Source organism: Solea solea, chromosome 15, assembly GCF_958295425.1.
Source record: "Solea solea chromosome 15, fSolSol10.1, whole genome shotgun sequence".
Lineage (NCBI taxonomy): Eukaryota > Metazoa > Chordata > Actinopteri > Pleuronectiformes > Soleidae > Solea > Solea solea.
Window position 1 is genome coordinate 16030712 of NC_081148.1, and position 21109 is coordinate 16051820.

At 43.1% G+C, this 21109-nt stretch overlaps 3 protein-coding genes across 4 annotated transcripts in view; 1 reads left to right on the forward strand and 2 right to left on the reverse strand.

The window, feature by feature from the left end:
* The first annotated feature begins 352 nt into the window (after positions 1-352).
* LOC131474369 (zinc finger CCCH domain-containing protein 6) lies at positions 353-8798 on the forward strand. Of its 2 annotated transcripts, none has more exons than XM_058652187.1 (12): positions 353-994; positions 2948-3167; positions 3257-3370; positions 3449-3689; positions 3790-3926; positions 4086-4271; positions 4384-4498; positions 4601-4710; positions 4809-5041; positions 5115-5530; positions 5619-5789; positions 5912-8798. In XM_058652187.1, exons 1-12 carry the CDS (start codon positions 909-911, stop codon positions 7426-7428), a joined length of 3546 nt encoding a protein of 1181 aa, XP_058508170.1. In that variant the 5' UTR covers positions 353-908; the 3' UTR covers positions 7429-8798. The 2 variants fall into 2 exon arrangements, with proteins under 2 accessions (XP_058508170.1, XP_058508171.1); XM_058652188.1 differs by having other exon boundaries at positions 354-994; positions 4143-4271.
* Positions 8799-8872: 74 nt separating this feature from the next.
* Positions 8873-14636, reverse strand: LOC131474340 (uncharacterized). Its single transcript, XM_058652152.1, has 7 exons — positions 14443-14636; positions 13800-13983; positions 10020-13313; positions 9748-9927; positions 9501-9673; positions 9299-9416; positions 8873-9166 (listed from the first exon to the last, which is right to left on the reverse strand). Exons 1-7 carry the CDS (start codon positions 14634-14636, stop codon positions 8966-8968), a joined length of 4344 nt encoding a protein of 1447 aa, XP_058508135.1. The 3' UTR covers positions 8873-8965.
* Positions 14637-17355: 2719 nt separating this feature from the next.
* itga9 (integrin, alpha 9) overlaps positions 17356-21109 on the reverse strand; it is a 44542-nt gene continuing 40788 nt past the window's right edge. The window contains exons 27-28 of the mRNA XM_058652326.1: positions 19663-19782; positions 17356-17629 (exon numbers count right to left, since the gene is read on the reverse strand). Of these exons, the coding sequence (XP_058508309.1) occupies positions 17531-17629; positions 19663-19782 (219 nt within the window). The 3' untranslated portion in view covers positions 17356-17530. The remainder of the gene's footprint in view (positions 17630-19662; positions 19783-21109) is intronic.

Consider the following 21109-nt stretch of genomic DNA (forward strand, 5'->3'; position numbering starts at 1 on the left):
GGTGGTGATGATGGTTCCACATTTTAATAAAATAAAAAAATAAAAATATCACATAATAAAGTTTCAACACAATGAGACAATTAATATATGTTTGGCACGTAAAGGGGTATTACAGTGTGTGTGTGTGTGTGTGTGTGTGTGTTGTGTAAGGTGGGCGTGTCTTACAGGGCAGTGCGTGGGCTCGTGCGTTGAAAAACAAGAACATAAATACGTCACTATAAGAAAAGCGATACTTTCAATAGACTTCGGTTGTCTTGTACAGAAAACAACGTGTGGGCTCGTATAACAGCGTAATAACACGAGCCTTGACTTAAAAAAAACAACGAGAAAAAGAACACAAGCCTGCGTCGCATACGCGCGTCATTGTTGCAGATGTTGATAATGACTGACGTCGCTTCTGACCAATCACAACCGCAGCTCTCTGCCTCGGAGCGACGCTCGACCAATGACTGACGCGCGAGTGCTGTACCGACGTTAGGTCGATCCGCACAGCGCTATATATACACACACACACAGAGGAATACATAATCGACAAATGTGCTGCAGAACTCAGAAGCCATTTTGTGATGATGTTGAGAGAAACGAACATGAAGATGCTGAAGCCAACGAGCACCGTTACACTTGTGTCTGTTCCTCCCTGCGTCTCCTCTGTTGCACCATGGCAGCTGTCAACCGACTGGACATTAGCAAAGCGGGGCTACCGAGCAGTTGCTCACTGAGTTAAAACGCCATTGACATGAAAGAGGACAGTGTCTGTTCACTTGTCTCTGTCGAGACATGTAACACCGTGAGTTTTTTCCAGTCTGAAATCTTCACAGCATCTCTCACAGGCCAACGTCTCCTTGAGTGACTTGAGTTAATTCACTCTGGTACCGGGGAGAGAAAAGGGAGGCAGATCCGTTTCTCCAATGGCTTCTGTGAGCCTTGTTTCCAGTCCCCCAGCCCCTGTTCTTGACAAAAACATGACAGACTCTGAGCTTGCAGGGGATGAAAGGTCGAGTAACGTTCTTGTGCCATTGTTAATGCGCTCATCTGTGCGTTTCAGTGCTGTGGGTCTACATGCTTGTGTGACTGTTTCTTTTTTTTCCTCCCCTTCTTTTCAACATTAATTGCAGGGCACAGAGCCATTCCCACGGTGTTCTCCTCCTCCCCCACCTCCTCCCCCTCCTCCTCCTTCCCACACCTCACATATCTTTGCATGCATCTGTGGTGCAGTTGAATAACGCTGTCCAGATACTGTAGATTTCCCCATCACTGCGTCGACAACACTCATTTCCATGATCATCTCCATGCCAAAGTAGCACACCTCATCATCATTATGTGTTGTGGTACCTGGGCGGATTCACGGCTCCATGGTTGCCATCTGCCGGGAAACTGTGCAAGTGACCATGGCGCCAGTGCCACGCCCATCCCCGTCCTGTACGCCACCTAGTGGCTGTGAGGCTGTACTGCTGAGACACAGGGTTCACTCAGGGTTGAAATCTCAAAAGGCCATTGGTCTGTAAATCCTAACATGGCTGCCAGGCAGGAGGGCAATTTTAGTTGGCTCTGTTTTTTTTTTTCCCATCAAACGATGAAAGCGAGTCAGCTGGTGTAGACTTCATTTGAGGGAGGTTAAAGGTCAGTTGTGGAACATTTAGAGGAGGATTAGTCATCTATAGATGTGTCTGTATATGTGTGAAACCACTTTAAAATAAACATTGTTTGGGTTAGTGTTTTTTAGCCGTAGATCAAGGGCCTTGCTGTAAGGAAGCCGCCATCTTGCACTGCCATGTTTCCATATGGACAAACCTGCTGGAGCAGTTCCTATGCATTTTAAAGTGGTAATGAATACCCTGGTATTCAGAGGCTACTGATGCTTGTGGAAAAGTCTGCAGGCTCACCATAAGATGTCACTTAACTGTTGCATACTAGGCCTTTAAAGCTTGTAGGGTTCAGTTGACGTGGCTCACCCCGGACACCTGTTTCATTTTCGGGTGCAAAAAGTCCCTTCTATTGGGGCTTTTTTGTGTGACTGTGTTGCTCAGCGAGAAAGATTTTGGTTCTATTGCATGTTAGAATCAGTGGATTCTATAAATGTCGTTATGTGGTTATTGTTTGCTTCCATTTGGTGTCTTGAGTTTGGTACGACTATGGACAAGTGTGCAAAAAGGAAACAGTAGTTGAAAATGAAATCATTTAGTTCATTCAAAAATATTGAACTTGGCATACTGGATCTAAGTGAAAGAGTAGGAACAGTATCATGTTAGCATTGACTGCTAAGCGTGACTGGTTAAAGCCGGAGCTGTTCAGGTGTTAGAGGACTGATAAGTGAGTCCAAATAGTTGTCATGTCATGTCACAGTGGTTTTGTTTCACTATCTCACCCGCGCTATTTTTTTTTATGCGGCTGATATCACACGATATGAAAATAATACTGTTATCAAACTTTGATCAGAAATTGTTCATAAAGCACACACACATATTTTACACCAGCAAACATGTAGAAAGATGCCCACTGCCAATCATAAAAATAATAGATGTTAGTATCTTTTATAATTGACCTTACTGTATCCATCGTGTGCTACAGGATTTCACTTGTCATTCACAATATTTTCATGATGTCATTTTGCTGCTTAAATAAGTTTATTTAAATAGTGTGTGTTTTTTGACAATGTTCTTTGTTGCCAGGTTACATTCATATGAGATTTTTGTGTATTTTATTCATCGTGAGGTTGAATTTAATCTTGTTTTCATAAACTAACCGTATGCAGGAAATAAAGACTTAGCCTTTGATTATTAATATGATGATTATAATGCTGGAAACGCTCAGGGCATTTTGGAACATGTCTGGCACGATATTTAGTATTTTGCTCTAAGGCATTAAAGAGTTATTATTAACATGTTATACAGGTTTATCAGCCGTTCTATCATTTATTTTTAACTGTTCTCACTTTTCCTCACTTCAGAGAGGACGGTGAATTAGAGGATGGAGAAATAGACGACGAAGGGATTGGAATCGATGAGGAAACTAAAGAGGCCCTGGAGGTGAGTGAAGAAAAGGACAAGGAGAAAGAAAAAGAGAAAGCCAAAGAGAAAGAAGAGAAGACTCACAGGCACTCCAGGAAAAGGCACAAAAAGACCAGAGAGAAGAGGAAGTCTAAAAGGAGGAGACGTGACAGGCAGAAAGTATGACGTTATAATGCTTGTTATTACAATGTCACAACAACAAAGATTCATTAAAAACTCAGTGTAATAATGTCGTGCCTCCTCCTCAGCACCACTCCCCGACCAGCAGCTCCAGTTCTGACAGTTACGACTCTGACTACGACCGACAAGAAAGGCCTAAAAACAGGAAGAGCCAGGGATCCAGAAGCGAGGCTGATGGCCAGGTGACTCCAGCTCCACTGGCATGCTGACACTTAGTGTTCTTATAGAGTATTAATATGTGATATTTGTCGTTTTCTTAGCATGGACGGGAGTCAAAGGGAGGCCACGGCAACGCTCAGAGGTCGCCGCCGCACAAGAGCAGTGATTTTGACAAATACAGTGACTACAGTGACGACTACGACGAAGAGGAGGACGATTATGATGATGACATGTCCGAGTATCAGCAGTCAAAAGATTCAACATCCCCAGGTCAGGGAAGGGGTCGATATGTTAAAGACCAGATGAAGAGAGGAAGCATGAGGGGGATGAAACACCAACAGTGTAGGAAGACTTTTTTTTTTTTTTTTTTTTAATTTTGAATCAAACATACGGTTGTGTCGTGTGTTTTGAGACTGAGCTTCTTCCACGATGTCATTTTCAGTTGGGCAGAGGGGACGAGGCAGAGGGAGTGGACCAGGTAGAGGACGCGGGATGCTCCTCAAGAACAAGAAGATGAAGGGCAAACCTTGGGGCGGACGGGGACGAGGTCGTGGAGGAGATCAGGGAATGGAGGACATGGTGAGATTAAAGAAGTTCTTTAAAACTGAGTAGTAATAGTATTATATTAGTTTCATAACATTAATAATTATGGTCTACAGACTGCAAGCTACAGTACTTTGAAAATTTTTTTTGATTTTAGATATATATCAGTATAACCGATTGTGCTTGTGATTTCAGGGGAAAAAAAAGATACAACTAAAAACTAAAGGCTCTCTTGTTCATTTCATGCTCCAGGATGGAAAAATGTCCACTGGCTTTCAGAAGAAACGACCAATTATGAGCAAGGAGTTTATCAGTCAGCACACAATTGAACACAATGGCAAATTCATCTGCAAGTACTTCCTGGAGGGTCGATGCATCAAGGTGCAGTAATGCACTAATGTTATTTTTGCTATTTTTATCAATGTAAAACATTTTACAGCAAAATATGTGGAGAATATGATGAACAATTGAACGATGGTGTCTTTTTTTCCAGGGGGAACAGTGCAAGTTTGAACACGAGCTTGTCGCGCTCGAAAAGAAAAGGGAACTTTGTAAATTTTACCTCCAAGGATACTGCAGTAAAGGAGACAACTGCATTTACATGCACAATATCCTTCACTAATGACAAGTGGTTTAATTACACTGTGAAGTTGTGTTGCGTAATTTAACGAAAATGTCATGAAGTTCTGTTCCTTAACCTGTGATTGCACATGAATACCCGTGCAAGTTCTTTCACACAGGAGCCAAATGCTATCAAGGGGACAACTGCAAATTCTCCCATGAATCTCTGACTGACGTGACCAAGGAGTTGCTTGATAAAGTATGAAGAAAAAAAAAAAGTCATTTTGATATTGAAGACCTCTAAGCTTTAATGCTCAGCATTCATTTCTATTTCTGCTTTCTGACTAAATTGATCAGATAATTAACACAGAGGAGGAGAATGCCCGTGAGGACGAGCTAGAGCTGGAGGATCTGAGGAAGCAGGGTATCGCCCCGCTTCCAAAGCCTCCTCCTGGTGTGGGGTTGCTGCCCACTCCTGGTCAGAGCAGTCCCACAGATGGAGCTTCTGGCCAAGCAGGGAAGAAGATCCCCTCCCTGTTTGAAATCAAGGTTCAACCGACTGTAGACTTGGCACAAAAAATCTGTCTCAGGTAACCAAATTAATCAAACTCTGAAGAGTACTTGGAACTTTTCCTCAACCTAACAGTGAACTTTGTTTTTCAGTGGATCCAACTTCTCCCAGAATCAAAGTGAAGGCACTGGTCAGTTTAGTGGCGGCTCAGAGGACACACAGAGTGGAGATATGGTGCCTTCAGGTCCTTCTGCTCCCTCACTTCCTCCATCTGGTTCACCTGGTGCTATGGGTCACCCAGCAGGACCGTCTATGCCACAGAGCCCGACAGGCCAGCACCCACCTCATGGATTTCCAATGCCGCCACCAGTCCCCCCTGGTCAACCACCACCTTTTCATGGAAACCAGTCTAATATGAACCCTCAGGGGAATATGCAGAGGCCTCCGTTTCCTGCTGTTCCAGATCTACAGATGCTTCAAAGTATTTTCCCTTTTCCATCACTGGGTCAAAACCCTGTTGAGCCAATTGGCAGCTTCCTTCAAAACCAGGCCATGGGTCAACCAGGAGGTCAGTGTTAGGTTGATGTGATATACTAGTAGGTTAAATATGCTTTTAAGCAGTGCTGAAAATGTGACCTTTTTTTCCCTCATTACAGTAGACCCAGCTCTGGCCTTCGTACAGAACCTGCAGCAGCAGATGGGTGCAGAGTCACAGTTGCAGTCTTTACCTCCAGCAGTGCAGAAAGCCATCTTTATACACCTCACACAGACCCAGGGGAATGAGCCACAGAGAGCTGAGGCTCAGGATGATACTAATGCATACAGAGGTAAGTGTCTGAGGTAAAGCTAAACCAACGGCTGCAGAAGTCCTGAAATCCCCCTTAAAATTATCTGCATGCCTTAAAATAACTTTCAGGAACATTTAATCATGATTGAATCATTTTTGCAGATGAAACTACAAACTGGTACTCCAGCGATGAGGAGGATGGGAGCTGTGTTGCCTCCATCCTCAAAACGCTGAAAAAGCAGAGTGAGATGCAGCAGCCTCAGTCCAAGCCCTCCCAGGTTGCCCCAGCGGGCCCAGTAGGAGTAGACCCTCGGACTGTAAAGGAGAGGGCACCACCCACTGACCCACGTGTGAAGATGGACCCTCGACAAAGACTTCCTGATGTGAAAAAAGATCCAGATGGGGGTGCAGATCCACGTCTCTCCAGAGACCCCAGAAAGACGAGACCAATTGATAAAAGTCCGTATCATCAGCAGAGCCTCACTGTTCCTCAGAAAACTCATGCAGGGGAAGAGGATGATGAAGGAGAGCGGGAGCTCCGGGACAGAGCAGTTCTGATCCCTCTGGAAGCCAGTCCTGGTGTGGTGCTACGAGACCCTCGGTGCCAGTTAAAGCAGTTTAGCCACATCCGGGTGGACATTCTGCTCCAGCGGCCTGCCTTTGCTCAGACTGTGGTGTGGGCCCCTGAGGACCTAATCCCTTCCCTGGTGCCCAAGCAGGAACACTCCATCAACCTCCCTCTGCCACCTCTTATAGCCGATGCTCAAATGAACCGTACAAACCTGCCTGACCATCCCCCAGTTTCCAGTCCTCCGCCCACTGACCCCAGATTGATAGCTGCACGTTTGAAGAATCGTTTGTCCTCAGTATCTCTAGAGGCTCGGTCCTCCGCAGAGAGGCCCGTTGACCCACGCCAGCAAAAAACTCTGGATCCCAGACTCAAGCGTACTGGAAGTTTGGACTCCAAGCTGTTGGTTCAGAAGGAACCCTCTTCTGGCGGAGGAGCTGTGGATCCTCGACTACAGAAGGCAAGCTCCAGCTCCTCTCCTCATGCTGCTAGAGCCAAGCCAGAGCCTGAGAGGTTGCCGCCTTATGCCCCTCGTTTGGCATCTACAGGTGGAGGTTTAGAGAGTCCAACTACAATCCTTGGGGGAATCAGTCTATATGATCCTCGTACCCAAGCGGAGCAGAAGGAACAAGTAGAGTCTCCCAATAAGGTGGGGATTCTGAAACATCCCACTAAGAGAGAGAGTGCTGTGCCACAATCACTCTCACCAACCAAACGAAGTGACTCTTTCGAGGAGGTCAGGAACACAGACTTATCAGAGCAGTCTCTGCCCTCCAGCTCTCCCACAGTTCCTCCTGTCTCACCTGTCAAACCGCCTGCAGTTCATAATCTACCCATTCAGGCTCTGGCAGGGCTGATGCGACCCCAGTACACTGACCCCAGACAGGCCAAACTTGCAGGACAGGGCTCTACAGGAACACAGGAGGAGGCCGAGCTAAAGAAGGACCAGGAGCAGAAGGAGCAACAGGAGGAAAAGGGGGAGAAAGGGCAGGAGGAGGCGGCTCCAAAGGAGGAGCAGAAACAAGGGGATCCAGAGGAAGAAGCAGATGACAGGACACTCAAAGACGTTTTCAAGACTTTTGATCCCACTGCTTCCCCTTTCTGTCAGTAAACACTCCTATATGGGAATGTGGAAAAAAAAAAAATTGTATATTGATAAAACAATTTGGTTCATCTTATTTAGCTTTACATGAATCTATTTATTTCTACATATATATATATAAATCATCCTGTATAAAATGTGCACGGCACATTCTTTTCATTGTGGACACGATGTCGGAGTTGTGTACAGAAACCGCCTTTTAACGTGATCATATTAATGCCGAGCGCTATGGAGGTGTTTATGTTAAGGTCTTTTTATCGTTATGGAATTTTCTTGTACGTATTTGAACAATTTGGAAAAAAAGGAATTAAGAAAACATGACATGTTGTCCATGGTTCACACCAGGCATTACAGTCCCAGTTCATTCTTTCTCTCTCTACTTGCAGAGAGTCATCGATCAAAGGTTTCCCTTGTTATTAGCTGTTTTTGTAATTTCATATTTATTTCAACACACTTTTATATTATGATGGAGTTACATTTGTGCTCACTTGTATGAGGGATTTTTGTGTTTCTCCAGTATTTCCAGTTTTCACCACACACCCTCATATGAGCGTGGGATCAGCTCAGAAAATCCTAACTTCCTGTAGGTTCTTGTCGCATGTAGCAGTAATCGATTGCTGCTGCCTTTTTTTTTTTCAGCCGATTTCAACGACATGGTTAAGCTAGTTTGCTGAGTTCTTTGTGCAGTATGTTTTTAATTGACCGTTTCCTGCATTGCTGAAAGGAAATTTTAGATTTTTGTAACACTGCAACCATTTAATTTTTAATCTTTGGACATTGTTGGATAATTATCATTTTAAAATGGCCAAAAAGCTTTGAGGACGTTACTGTCGTGGCCTTTTTTTAACCCTATCACCAATGAGTAATAATAACAAATACATTTATATTGATTTATCATTGTCATTCCCCAAAACGCTCACTGTTTAAAAGGTCCAGTGTGTAAAATTTGGGGGCCTTTATTACGATGATTACACTTTTGTGGTGGACAATCACATGATCAGCTAGGTCAGCTTCATGGAAGTTGTCATATTGGACCACCGTTGTATTTTGTGTTTATATTTTTGAACTTTATTGGACTTGAAAGGAAGAACACTATAAAACATTACCGGGCGCACACTATATCGCTTGGAAAGGTTGTTTTGCTTGACAATTCTGCGTCTGAGATGAGATGGCTGTTTTACTGAAACTATTTACTTTTCTATTGTTTTCATACTTCACCTTGTAAATCCCTCTTTTGTATGGAATACACTTTGCATTCGTGAGTTTGTGAGTTTTGTAATGGCTATTTCTTTAAGCACAGTGGTTATGATAATACTGTTTTACATTTTAACATAAAATGGTTACATTTCATTGATTTTACTACGAATAGTTGAAATAAAGAGAGAAAAAAAATCACTATTTCTTTATTTTATTATGAATATCATGTTGCGTTAGTGTGCACGTTCAAGACAAATGTCATTGAAGATGGTCTAAAGGTTTTCTTGCGTCATTTTTAAAAGCTCTACTTGTAAGTCCACACAAACCAGAAGTGACCGTCTAACGTGCGTCACTTGTAGCCATGCCGTACGTTCACTGGTGGGGCGAGACTGGGTGCTACAGGGTGGGACGAGGTCTTCCTCAAACCAAGCTCGTCAGTCTCTGGGTTAGAGGTCTGCTGGGCTCGGTGGAGCTCCAGATTCCTTTTCCACTGGAAACACAGAGCTGTAGCCTCTGCTCCGTCTGAGTTTGGTTCCGGCTGCTTCAGACCCTGGAATGAGAGTGCAACCGTGCAGTTTTAATGGCTCAGGCGACAATTCCCAGGAGGTCACGTAACAGACACGTTGAGCTGAATCGTAATGCTTTGACAGGTTTGTTACTGTGTCATTGGTGTGGAATTTACAGTGATGCAGGCCGTCTCAGCTGCACGGACACCACGCAGCACTGTTTGGAGGAGATTCTGTGCGTTCTTCACCAGGATCTCATTTGACGATTTGCACCCAGGTGTTACAGCGTTAACGCTAAGTAGACATTAAGATTGTATTTTATAGCCTTCGTATGCTTTTAATACTTTTTTCATACAAAGTTTTTAGCGAATTCCTGACCTGGAGATGATGTTGAGCTGGTTGGTGATGGTGAGAAGCTGCTCAACAATCAGGGACAGCTCAACCGTACACTGTTGATCCAAGCAGTGGTTGGCAATGACTCTGATAAACTGAGTCAGTGACTGGCAGTTTGAGATGACATCTTTGGCCGCGGTGACGAATGCCTCCTTATTCTGAAAAGAGAAATGGCTGTGGATCATCTTATCTGCAAATATCAAGACCCATTTTCACTAAAGACGGTCCTTACTAGTATTGGGCCTCTCTTCTTCAAGTACTGAGTCATGTGGCATATTGTGTCCGCCATCTTCCTGGTCACCTGGACGATTTTGTTGTCCTTGGGATCCCAGCTATCACTTTCTTGTTTCAGAAAAAGGGAGGTGTAGGTCAGTGAAGAAGCTTCTTTGTATTCTCCACACCTGACAACATCCTGTGGAGAAAAAAAACACAAATACTCAATTCACTGTGACACAAAGGCATTATTTGTTGTAAAACAAAATTTGCCAACTATGAATTACCTACATATTTTTCCATATTTCCAGTCTGGTATTTGGCCACAGCGGCCACCTGTGTGTTCACCTGTGGAGCATCTACACCTTCTGTTTTGCCTTTCTGTGAGGATGTGACTGTTTTGTCTTCCTCCTCTTTGACTTGAGATGGAAATGCAGACAACGCTTCTTTGGTGACCTCAGGTGTTCTGCCCTGTAGACCAGTCCTGATGAGCTCTTTTGCCTCTGGGTGAATCCCGTCTTGCCTCCTGATCTCCTCCACCACATGGTGAGCTTTAGCCGACCAGCACTGTATCTGCACATCCAAACTGACTGTGTCAGAAACGTAACGAGTCTCAGCCATGAGCCTTGCCCTGCTTACGATATCTGAAATCTGAAAGGACATGTGGTCGTTGATAGACCTCAGGCTGGAGCGTGCGCGGGGATCTTTGATGTAGTTTAAACTGTCCTCCACTCTCTTGGTCGCCGATTTGACATTTTCAAGAAGCGCTTTCGCCGCTTTTTCAAATGTTTGCTCTGTATCTTCCGTGTTGCTCCCTCTGAAGTGTTCAGCTGAAAAACGAGCAATGCCGACGAGACTTTGAAGTGCGGCGCCATAATCCTTATTCACTTTCATCAAATAACCAGAAAGTATTCTCATTTTAATCCAAAGTTGTCTCTGAAAGAATTCAGATCTTGCAAGCTGCATCACACTCGGCATTAGGCCGAGCTCCTCTGCAGCTTTAAGGTACGCTTCAGTCAGTGTTTTGAGTTCATCCTGGTACCCTGTGAGCTGTTTTGATTTGTAAGTACTTTTGCAATTCAGGCTGGTGATCCTCGCGGCCTCTTGGATCCGAAGCGAGTTCTCCGACAACACTGACAGCTGTTTCTGAGGGCTAAGCTGGTTCACTGCAGCGGATGTTCCCAAAATCTTATCGAGAGAATTTAGCAAAATCTGAATGGAGAGACCCCATAGGATACAGAGACCCTCTGACTGATCCACCTGTCCTTTCAGAGAGGTGGTAAACTCGACCAGACACCGTGTGTTGTTCTGTGCCTTGTTGAGCTTGTTGTGTAAAATGCTGAAGGTTTCTTGACTGTCTGTTGAGGTTAAATCCGATGATGTCATCAGGAGCTGGACCGTGTCGGCCCCTAAATGTATCACTTCATTTAGATGTTGTGTAACAGTAGTTGCCACAGCTATAGATAGATTTCCTTGCAGCTCAGCATAAACAGCATGAAACCAGGTTCCAGCTACTGGCAGTAAAATGTGTCTAATGTTGTTGATGAGGTCAGAAAACCGTGTACTGTGTTTATAAAGGCTCTCTGTGCTCATTGCCGAGCTCATTGCAGTCTCTTGAGCCGTCTGGACGAGCAGTGGAGTCAGCGACAAGAGCTCTGCTCTAAAACCTTCCAGTGTTTGACAATCGACCGTGTCAACAATGGCCGAGGCTTCCTTAGTCGCTTGAACATAATAGTTTGACAACTCAAGAACCCCGGTGCAGGCCTGGTTGAGCACTGTCACATCTTTCTCTTTAGTCACAGTCACAACTTCATAAATGAGGGGCAGAAGGTCAAATTCAAGATGCTTGCGAATCAGTTTGGGCACACTGGAGACACATGGGATCTTTAAATCATCAATGTCGTATTTATGAGGCAGTTCTTCTCCCACAGTTTTCTCATCTGAGTGCTCCTCCTCATGTTCAGTGGGAGAATCCCTCTCTGTTACCTCCAAAACAGGTGAGTTAGAGCCTCTTATCCTACGATCCAGGCTCAGTTCACAAGTGTCTTTCTCTGGCAAACATAACTGCGAGATTCGAGGCTGACGTGCACCCTCTCGCAATGGGCTCAGGAGATGTGGATGCTGCTGGCCGTCCAGTCCCTCTCTTAACACTTTAAAATGTTGGATGACTGTGGACACACTGTCTGAGAAGGTTGAGTATACCGCCACGTTGAGACAGGCACCGAGGAGCATGCCTCTGACTGACTCACACACTTTGCTCTGAGATGACTGGACCTGTCTCAGCAGGACCAGGAGGCCATTCCTGTAAATAGGGTTATCACTTCTGTCCAAGTGCCGCCTCACCGAGTGAATCACCGTCTCCATGTGACAGAGAAGATTTGTCGCATGTTCCTCAAACGATGTGTAGCTCTGCTCGCTGTATGCTGCATCACATCCATGCCGGTCAAGGACCATCTCCTGAATAGCAATACTGGTGAACTCCTTCACATCCACCGCATCACTGATGGCATCCTGAAGCTGACTTGCCTCCTCCTCCCATTTTCGACAGACCTCGTGAAGTTTCTGAACAGTTTGCGAGGAATTATCTGCCAGCTCCAGTGACAGAGGTGCGATCCGAGCTCTGAGCCTTGTCAGGCAAACCCGTGAGTTCTCCACATTCTCCAAACTCTTTGCATCAGCAGTCACAGCCGAGATTAAGTGAGCCACTTGTGTTATTCTGTCGGTGGCAGAAATTAAATCCTCAACAAGCGGCTGAAGAAAGTTCAGATCCATCTCTGTTGACGAATCTGCTGCCAGGATCTGTCTCGTCACTCGCAGCAGCTCTTGAAGTGCAGAAGATGCTGAAAGAAATGTGTCCAAGACTTGATAGAGGAGAGCTGGTATCAAATCTGTGTCAAGCATCCGTATCTGTTGCACCAACAACGCTGATGTGCTCTCAAGGCTCTGCTCGTCAGGATTCCCTGTGGACTTTAAAATCCTTTTCACGTCTGACCAGAACTGCAGGATGTGACGGCAATGGCCGACCACCTTTTGCTGAAACTCTCTACGAGAAGAGTTTGCCACAACCATGCAGTGAAACACCAGATCTCTTACTATGCTATCAAAGCCACTACTTTGGATTGAGTAGGCGGAAGAACTAGTAAGAATCTGCAGCAAGCTGGTCCTCCTCCCAGTGTAATATCCAAAAGGCCCTATTGTTCCCTTATAACATTCGCTATTAAGCGTTATAATAATGTCGCTCACCGTGCTTTGCACCTTCTCCAGAATGTACCTCTTAGCTGCCTGTGCCTGCTCGCATGCAGGGTGTTTGATGGTCGTGATCATAGCCGTGTGCAGCATGGAGATGCACCTCTTTAGGGTCTCCAGTGAATCAAGAAGCTGTTTTCTTTGTCCGGGGTCCTGTAAGGAATTTGCTCTCTCCACTGTCAGAGTATTAAGGCGTAACAAAGCTTCAGAGAACACCTGGAAAGATCTGAGCAGAGACTTGATGTCCAAAGAAGAGCCGATCTCTGCGAGACACTCCAAAACCCCGTCAGCCGCAGCTACAACTCTCCTGACAGTAGCATCGTCGTCTGCTAACAGAACCTAGAAACACAGATAAAGTCACTGTGTTACTGTTACAGTTCATACTTCTTCTTGAATCCATGAGAGTAGAATGAAACTGTGGATGATGCGTCAACCACTCTGGCTCTGACTGAACCCTGTAAATCACAAACTACTGTATAGAGCAGACACTGTGGATTATTGAAGTGTCAGTAAAAAGGTAGACTTGTGTACTTTTTTTCTGATTTACAGGGAATAGCTGATCTTAACCTACTGTCCTTCCATTTAAAAAGCAAGATTATACAGATATCTTTCTTGGAAACCTCAGCGAAAGTGAAGCAGATGCAGCTGTTGAAGATGTATCTTGGAATCTGTTTGTGTTATTAATCAGCGACTGTCTGGCGTCGGACAATGCAGCCATTCCTTTCTGCCTATCTTTATCTATTTCGAAGGGTATTTTATGGCCTATGAGGTATTTTGTTAATACATTTCGAGATTCCTTTTTGACCAGGAGAAGAAAAATCCTACTTTGACAACTCCCAGGAAGACGTTTTGTGTAGCAGTGATGAGGTCCTCTCTGTGTTCAGACAAACTTGGCTGAATGTTGAGTTTCTGGGCTGCCAGCAGCACATGCTGTCCAGACACGGAGACCGACTCCAACAGCGATGACATCTCCATGTGCAAAACCTCGTCGTCTGTCTCACATATTTGCCTAAAGGTACAGAAGCAGTTATTTGATAGTATGTATTACAGTTGAATACAAAAGCATGTCATAATTGATTCACCTGCAGCTTTACACATAAAATCTTTATTCTTAATTGCAGATTAATTGCTGTAAAGTATTGTACTAATATCATTTTTTTTGTATCACTAAGCTGTAATTTGCATTAGAAATAAAATAGTATTAGCATAATATTACATTAGGTATCATACCGTAACCATACTATTATCATGCTATATTGTAATGTAGTGTAGTAACGTGTGTGTTTCTGGCAAACAAATGTAAATGAGAAAAGGTTTAAACAATCTGTCTGTAAATTAAGCGAGAAGAACTGTGCTATAATCCCTGTGCATTCAATGACCACCACAAATATTACTGCAAAAAACGTTTGTAAACAAAAAAAGTGTGACATGCCAAGAATTAACATAAAAGGCTCCTATAGTCACATACCTGGAAGCCACTGCTGCCATGTTTTCAGTAGCTCGAGCCACAGCCTGCGCTGCTTCCTCCAGGTGACTGAACTGTTCGGGCTCCTCTGAATTCTCACACAGCAGCACCAAATGGCATAAATGACACGAGAGCGGTGCGACCACCTGCTCCACCACCACAGTCCTGATGAGTCCATGGTCAAATAAAGAGGACATATTTATCAGACTGATGATCTCCTGTCAAAAGAAAGTGAGCGGCTCCCTTTGGTGAGGTGTTCCTGTTGCATTCAGACAAGTATTTAATAATTCATCGTACTCTACAGAGAAGTTTGTGTTTCATAGCAACTGGTGTCACCTGACCAAGGGATCTTCATCAGGTAGCTTGATTTTCTCCAACTGAAGGTTGCCAACATCCCTTAATCCATCAACTATTAACTTTATTGACAAACTGATTAATCAATAAGGACAGAGGGGTTAAGTGAAATAAGACCAATAAATCTTTGTCATCAAATCTTGCCACATAATTTGTCACAGTCAATGTTTGTCGTTCCATTTTGGCAATAGGATCAAATATTAACTGGACTTAGAACATAACAGCTTTGTGCAATGTCAGTTATTTCACAAATTATAGTAGTATTACAGTAGTAAATAGTATTTCATCAAAGATCACAATCAGAATATACAATATAATGTCCATTTTTCATAGTGTATTTCATCATAGTGTATAATGTTATCTTACAACACTGGAGGAATTAATGTAATTAATCTAGCAGCCTGCGAGTACACCCGACAGCCAGCAGAGAGCACCACACTCCATCAACAACAGAAGAAAATCCACCAACAGCCACACTCAAAAATGGCAAACACAGGCAGTTCCTTTCACTCTAAGATTTATCAACAGATAAATATACAGCTCAAATTTGAAAAACAATATGGCACACTATAATGGAAATGATATTCAGTGACAGTAGTATACTCAACAACAACAACAACACAAAACAACAAATAACTGTGAGATTTGCTGACAACAAACAAATATACAAACAAAATATAACCATCACAGTTAAGATTTAATAAAAAAAAATGTCAAGTGTCGGTTTTCTCTGCATAAAGATCACTTTAACAGAGGGAAGACGTGAATGTGTACAGTATATGCCATCATGCCAGTGGAAATTAACGGTGAAATAAAGTGTATTAATTCCTTAAACACAATAGAGAGGAAAACTATCATAGTGAGACATAAAGTGACTCAGCACTGAAGTCTTTAAATATAGGTTTTGTTCTTTGGCATTGCACGTTTCAATGTTACTCAGGTCTACTGCAAAAAAACAACACAGTGACAAACTCACTGATATCTATTTTAATATCATTCATATACATCTGATGGTCACTGATGATTAGGTCTTCCAAAATAACTTCATGAAGCATAATTTAAAAGTATTTTTTTACAGGTTATTTGGCTATAAATCTCTGCAACTGTCTAATAGTTTTTGGAAAAATTCTCCTTTGGTGACGTTTAATTTACACTTAAACTCACTGTGTTCTACAAAATTCTAATCACTGTCTTACCCGTCATCCAAATGACATAAAAACTAATTGAGCACTGATGAGCCATGGACTTAAGTGGTGGGCAGAGTTATAAGCACAGACATTCTTCCATGTTGACTTCAAAATGAGCTTTTCCCCTGAGCCCCGAAAGAGCTCGTTTATGAGTCGTGATTGAGTGCGCCACATTCCCACCTATTTTTGGGGGCATTAGTCATGTCATAGACCCCTGTAAATGACTAAATTACTCACATCACAGGTTTTCATCTGGCATGTGGAGAGTCGTGTCTCATATTTCATTTTAAAGTCCTAATAATATAATAGAAAAATTGAGCGGTCTATTTAGGTGATGTCTGGAAAGGCTTCAGAAATATACCACAATCATATGTCTTGACATAATAGTGAATCAACGCGGTTCCCTTTTATTGAACACGGAAACTTTGGGGGGTCAATCTTAAAAAAAAAAAAGCCAGCTGTGTACCTAAGCAATAGTTCCCCAGCAAAAGCAGCTTCAGATAGTTCTCTCTACTGCACAAGCACTTACTCAGCATCATTCAGTGTCAGGGTTGAAATGAAAATCAGTTAAAATCCTACTTTACATCCACTGTAACACCTACTGTACACCCAACACAGGTAAAAGCATCAGAGACCAAAATAAATGGAATGCTTGTGGAAATCTGTGAAGCTTAAAACTTCGATCTCAGACTTTCTGGGGGTAAAAATCTCAACCCATACTTTAGATTTCAGGCACGGAAAACAAAAGGAAACATGGGAAATAGTGTTAACAGAGAGCTGATTGCTGCATCCTGAACTAGGTCATCATGATCTCAGAGGGCACTTTCCCTGGGCCTTCATGGATTTGAGACAAAGCTAAAAATACTGACGCATGACATCACGACACAGTGTTTTAATGACTGCGTGTGTGCATATGTGTGGGTGTAAAACGGAATTATCTCAGGCTGATGAGAGAGAAGATACAATCTTTCACTCCAATCGAACGCCATACGGGTCAAATCCTTGGCATTAGAAGGAAAGCTAAGGATCCAAGGCATTCATTCTTATCAAACATCAGTGCTTTTCGGAAAACATACTGTTAGTATGTTTATAATGGCCTTCATAACCCCGGCTCCTGTCAAAGCCCAGTTTTACACAGTATGGCTTAAAGTGTATGTATAAAAATAAATCTGCTATATAACACAGTCCTGAGGGTTTTGTTGTCCACCAGTAATTCGTGCCATCTCCACACAAGTGTGGGTCTCTATCAGCAGCCATGCTCCGCTGGCTGGGAGTTTCCTCCATTTGAGATTGTCCTCTGGTAAGCCACATTGTCACCTCAGAAACCTGTTCCTTCACCTCCCTCCCTCCCTCCCTCCCCCCCCTCCACCCGCCCACAAAAAAATATCATGTCTCCAAAAAATATGGAGAATATTCTACTCTTCCACATATGGAAGACTGAATGGCCTGGTGCCACTGGGGTGGCTGGGCCATAGCACCCCCATGCTATTGGATCCGTCTCGACCCAATCGCTAATCTCATTGGCTCCTCTGGGAGCCTCACTGGATATCTCAGTGATTCTTTTCCATCCAGTCCCAGCTTTCATCGCTATCCTTCCTGTTCTTCTCAGCCTCAATGATCTCTCTGTAGCGCCGACGGAAGAAGCCCATCTGTTTAAGAAAGCACAAAAAAAAAAAAAAAAAAAGTTGGTATCAATGGTCAGATTCCACTGTGGGGGTGAAAAACATAGTTTCATGTTTCAGCTCATTAACTGCAAAATCACGTAGACTTTACGTTAGCGCTGGCCATTTTCCAAAGTGTACTGTAACATTTTAGGGTCCATTTTTCTCCTTGAGAACAGTCATTGTTTTAAAAAATAACTGGTTAAGACAGGAAATGGTATAAATGGTCGACGTCATACTTACATAGATTTCTTCCTTGCAGAGAGTCAGTGTTACTAGAATAGGGGTAGTATTTTTGAAAAATGTTGCTTCCCAACCTCAGTTTCCCCTGAGTCGAGAAATATCTTAATTCTTTTTTTTGTTCCGTGCCCACCAGTGACACTTGGTCACTTGGTCTGAAGCTTGAAACTGCAATGCTAATTCCGTACTTTTTAAACGCACTCGTAGGGGGACGGGACCTCATTCCCAGAATGTAAACAGTGGCCGCCATCTTTGCTAACAGTTACGCTAACGTCCTGTTAGCGTAACTGTTAGCAAATAGAGCACTGTGGGCACGTAACAAAGAGAATTATGAAGATATTTCTCAACTCAGGGGAAACTAAGGTTAGGAAGCACAATTTCTCTAAAATACTACCCCTATTTTAGTAATACAAAGCTAAATGCAAATTGGTGAAGTATTCCTTTTACTATAGTTGTAGATTTGTGTTAAAATCTCTGTTCTGCTTTGTTTGTATCAACCTAAAAATACCTACACTGAACTAAATGTTGTATTTGTTTTTTTATCAGTGTTATCATTGAGGTACAGTAACTGTTTCTCCATTTAAATATTTTTTTTTATAAATACTGAATTTCTAATTCTATTAAAAAGAAAACATGATCCCTGTGTGAGTGGGGGAAAATGGGTTACACGGTATTTTCCTTGGTCTGCATTCAATTTGTCACAGCTTGTAAATGCATTGCTATTCATCAACTTACTGTAAGGGGTCATAGAAAAAAACATGTCATCACTGAGTTTGTCTAAAACAGCCTCATTAAAACAGTTAATGACTATTGTGACCTATTATGTCTATAATTATAGTTGCTGGTTGACTTTTCTCCAACCATGACAAAAAAAAAGAAACACAATTGATGTGTGGGAAATAGGAAATGACTTGAAACCATCTTGGCATGTATGCTTTGAACAATTCTGAGCAGTAATGTGAAGCATACACAGTTACAAGTTAATGGGCTTAACCACCACCATAGATGGCAGCAAATCAAGCACTTGCTCAGTAGAAACATACCGCTTCTCCCAAAAAAACATGGCGTTTACGGAGCGTAATGTGAAGACGACGTGAATTGAATAGAGAAAGCAGTAGATTCTTTGGAGTGTATTATGTACACAAAGCAGCCACACTGGGATGCGGCCTCGCTCGCTCACGACGACTCCATTCATTTATCTGCATTTGGCGACTTGAGTTTATTGATACAGACCTGTACTCTCCTCAGGCATTTCCTGAAAAGAGCAATACTGGACATGTGCTGCTCTTGTAAATGGGGTTTATTTTGGCAAGATCTGAGGACCTGGGGAGTGTGTGCATGTGCATGTGTGTGTGTGTGGGGGGGGGAGGGGGGGTGTATATCCCAGGACCAACATTCCAAGGTTTAGTTGTGGTATTCCCAGTGGAAAATGAGGCAGCGAAAAAGAAAAAGGAGTTTTGTGCTAACAGGGCCTCTGGACGTCAGCGTAATTGCCGTTTCCCCTTTAGACTCTTCTTTCATGTGAGAGGTATGGTGTGAATTATAGTCCATTTTCTGTGATTCTTCCTTTCTTCACAGTGTTGAGGCTCTGCCCCTCACTTCTCCCCCCCGCCTCCTGTCGCCTCTGTGCAGCTGAAAACTGTGCTGACATCTAATCACAGTTAGACACAGTGCTTTCAGCCCCACTGGTGACAACTGCTAAATCTTACCAGGTTAGAAAAAAAAAACCCAACAACAAGCATATTTGTGATAGAGCGTGGAGGGGTGACGTGTTGCTTTACCTTCCATAGTAGCACAGCTAACAGCAAAAAGATGAGGATTCCCACCAGCAGACTGATGGCAATGATCCAGCCGACTACGTAACCCCTTGGCTCCTGACTGTGGAGAGCCTCAAACACCAGCTGAAACATAGCAACATCTCAGTCAATCAGTGAGCGAATGAGTGAGTCACAGTCAAATTCAACACACACACAAGAAATGAAGCACACATGAAGTCATGTGCGGCTAATGATGCAATGTAATGCAATGACAACAACAGCCAAAACACATCTTGTTTCAGTCAGATTTAGGTGTTGTCCGAACTCGTGACTCAGGAGGAGCAACAGTACAAATGCCCTCACACACACTTTCTTTATCAGCGACACAAGGACAGAACAGTTCAAATCAAAGTGGAGTCAAAATCAGGTTCATATGGTGTTTGGACTCCCGTGTGTCTCTATCTGTATGCAAGTGTGTGTAATGTATGTTTGCTTGAATGGCATGTGTGTGTGTGTGTGTGTGTGTGTGTGTGTGAGAGATGGATTCTGGGAGCTAATGGGTCCTGTACAGAGGCCTGGCCATCGCAGCTGCAGTGGACTTCCCTTGAATCAGTCAGGTCAGACTGCCAGCAGGCATGTCGTGCTTGTTTTTATTAAAATGGTTTGTTTAATGTGTTGCTGGTGGTTTGTTGTGAGGTGGAATGAGGGAGTCTCCTCATTCATGTTGAGATCAGGGTTTCTTTCCGAGGCCCGGTCCTAACAATGGACACATTGGTCATGTTTGAAACACTTTTTTTTGACTTTTCATCTAGAGCCACATTAGAATTGGTTCACTATTTTAGTACATTATAAAACTTGCTTGGCCATCACTGTTCTATAATGTATTACTGATGCCAAATAATAATATTTACATGACTCTGAAAATGAAAATGATATATCAAACACTCCCTTGCTTTTAAGATGACTCCTTGAAGCCCAGGCTGAGGCTACGTCTGGGGGTTATCTCTGGGAGGTTGTGCAAATTTTAAAAAATAGCCTGGTTCCACAATAAATAACAGCTTATGCTGTTTTCCCATGATGGCACGAGTTAACACTGACCCAGTGGTTAATCCATCACGACCAGCAACCTCAGCTCACTTAATAATGAAACAAAATAGCATCCAGGGACAAATATATTTTGTCCCTGGATAATTAAAATTGATCAAATAAACAACTAGGGAAAACGCTGGATAAACAGTTTCCCACTGTGTCAAAACACTCCCATCTCGCAAGGTTAAAAATGTTTTCAATAAAAACAAATCTGGATCCATATTCTTTCTTGTGCCATAACCAAAAACTTGAGGTTTATTTGTGTAACAAGAAAACAAGAATTTTGCATTTGTGATTTAAAATAGTTCCTTGCTGTTTGTGTGTATAAGTCGTTTCTAAAGCAATTGCTATGATCACTTGATTTAAAGCACATGTGGAAACT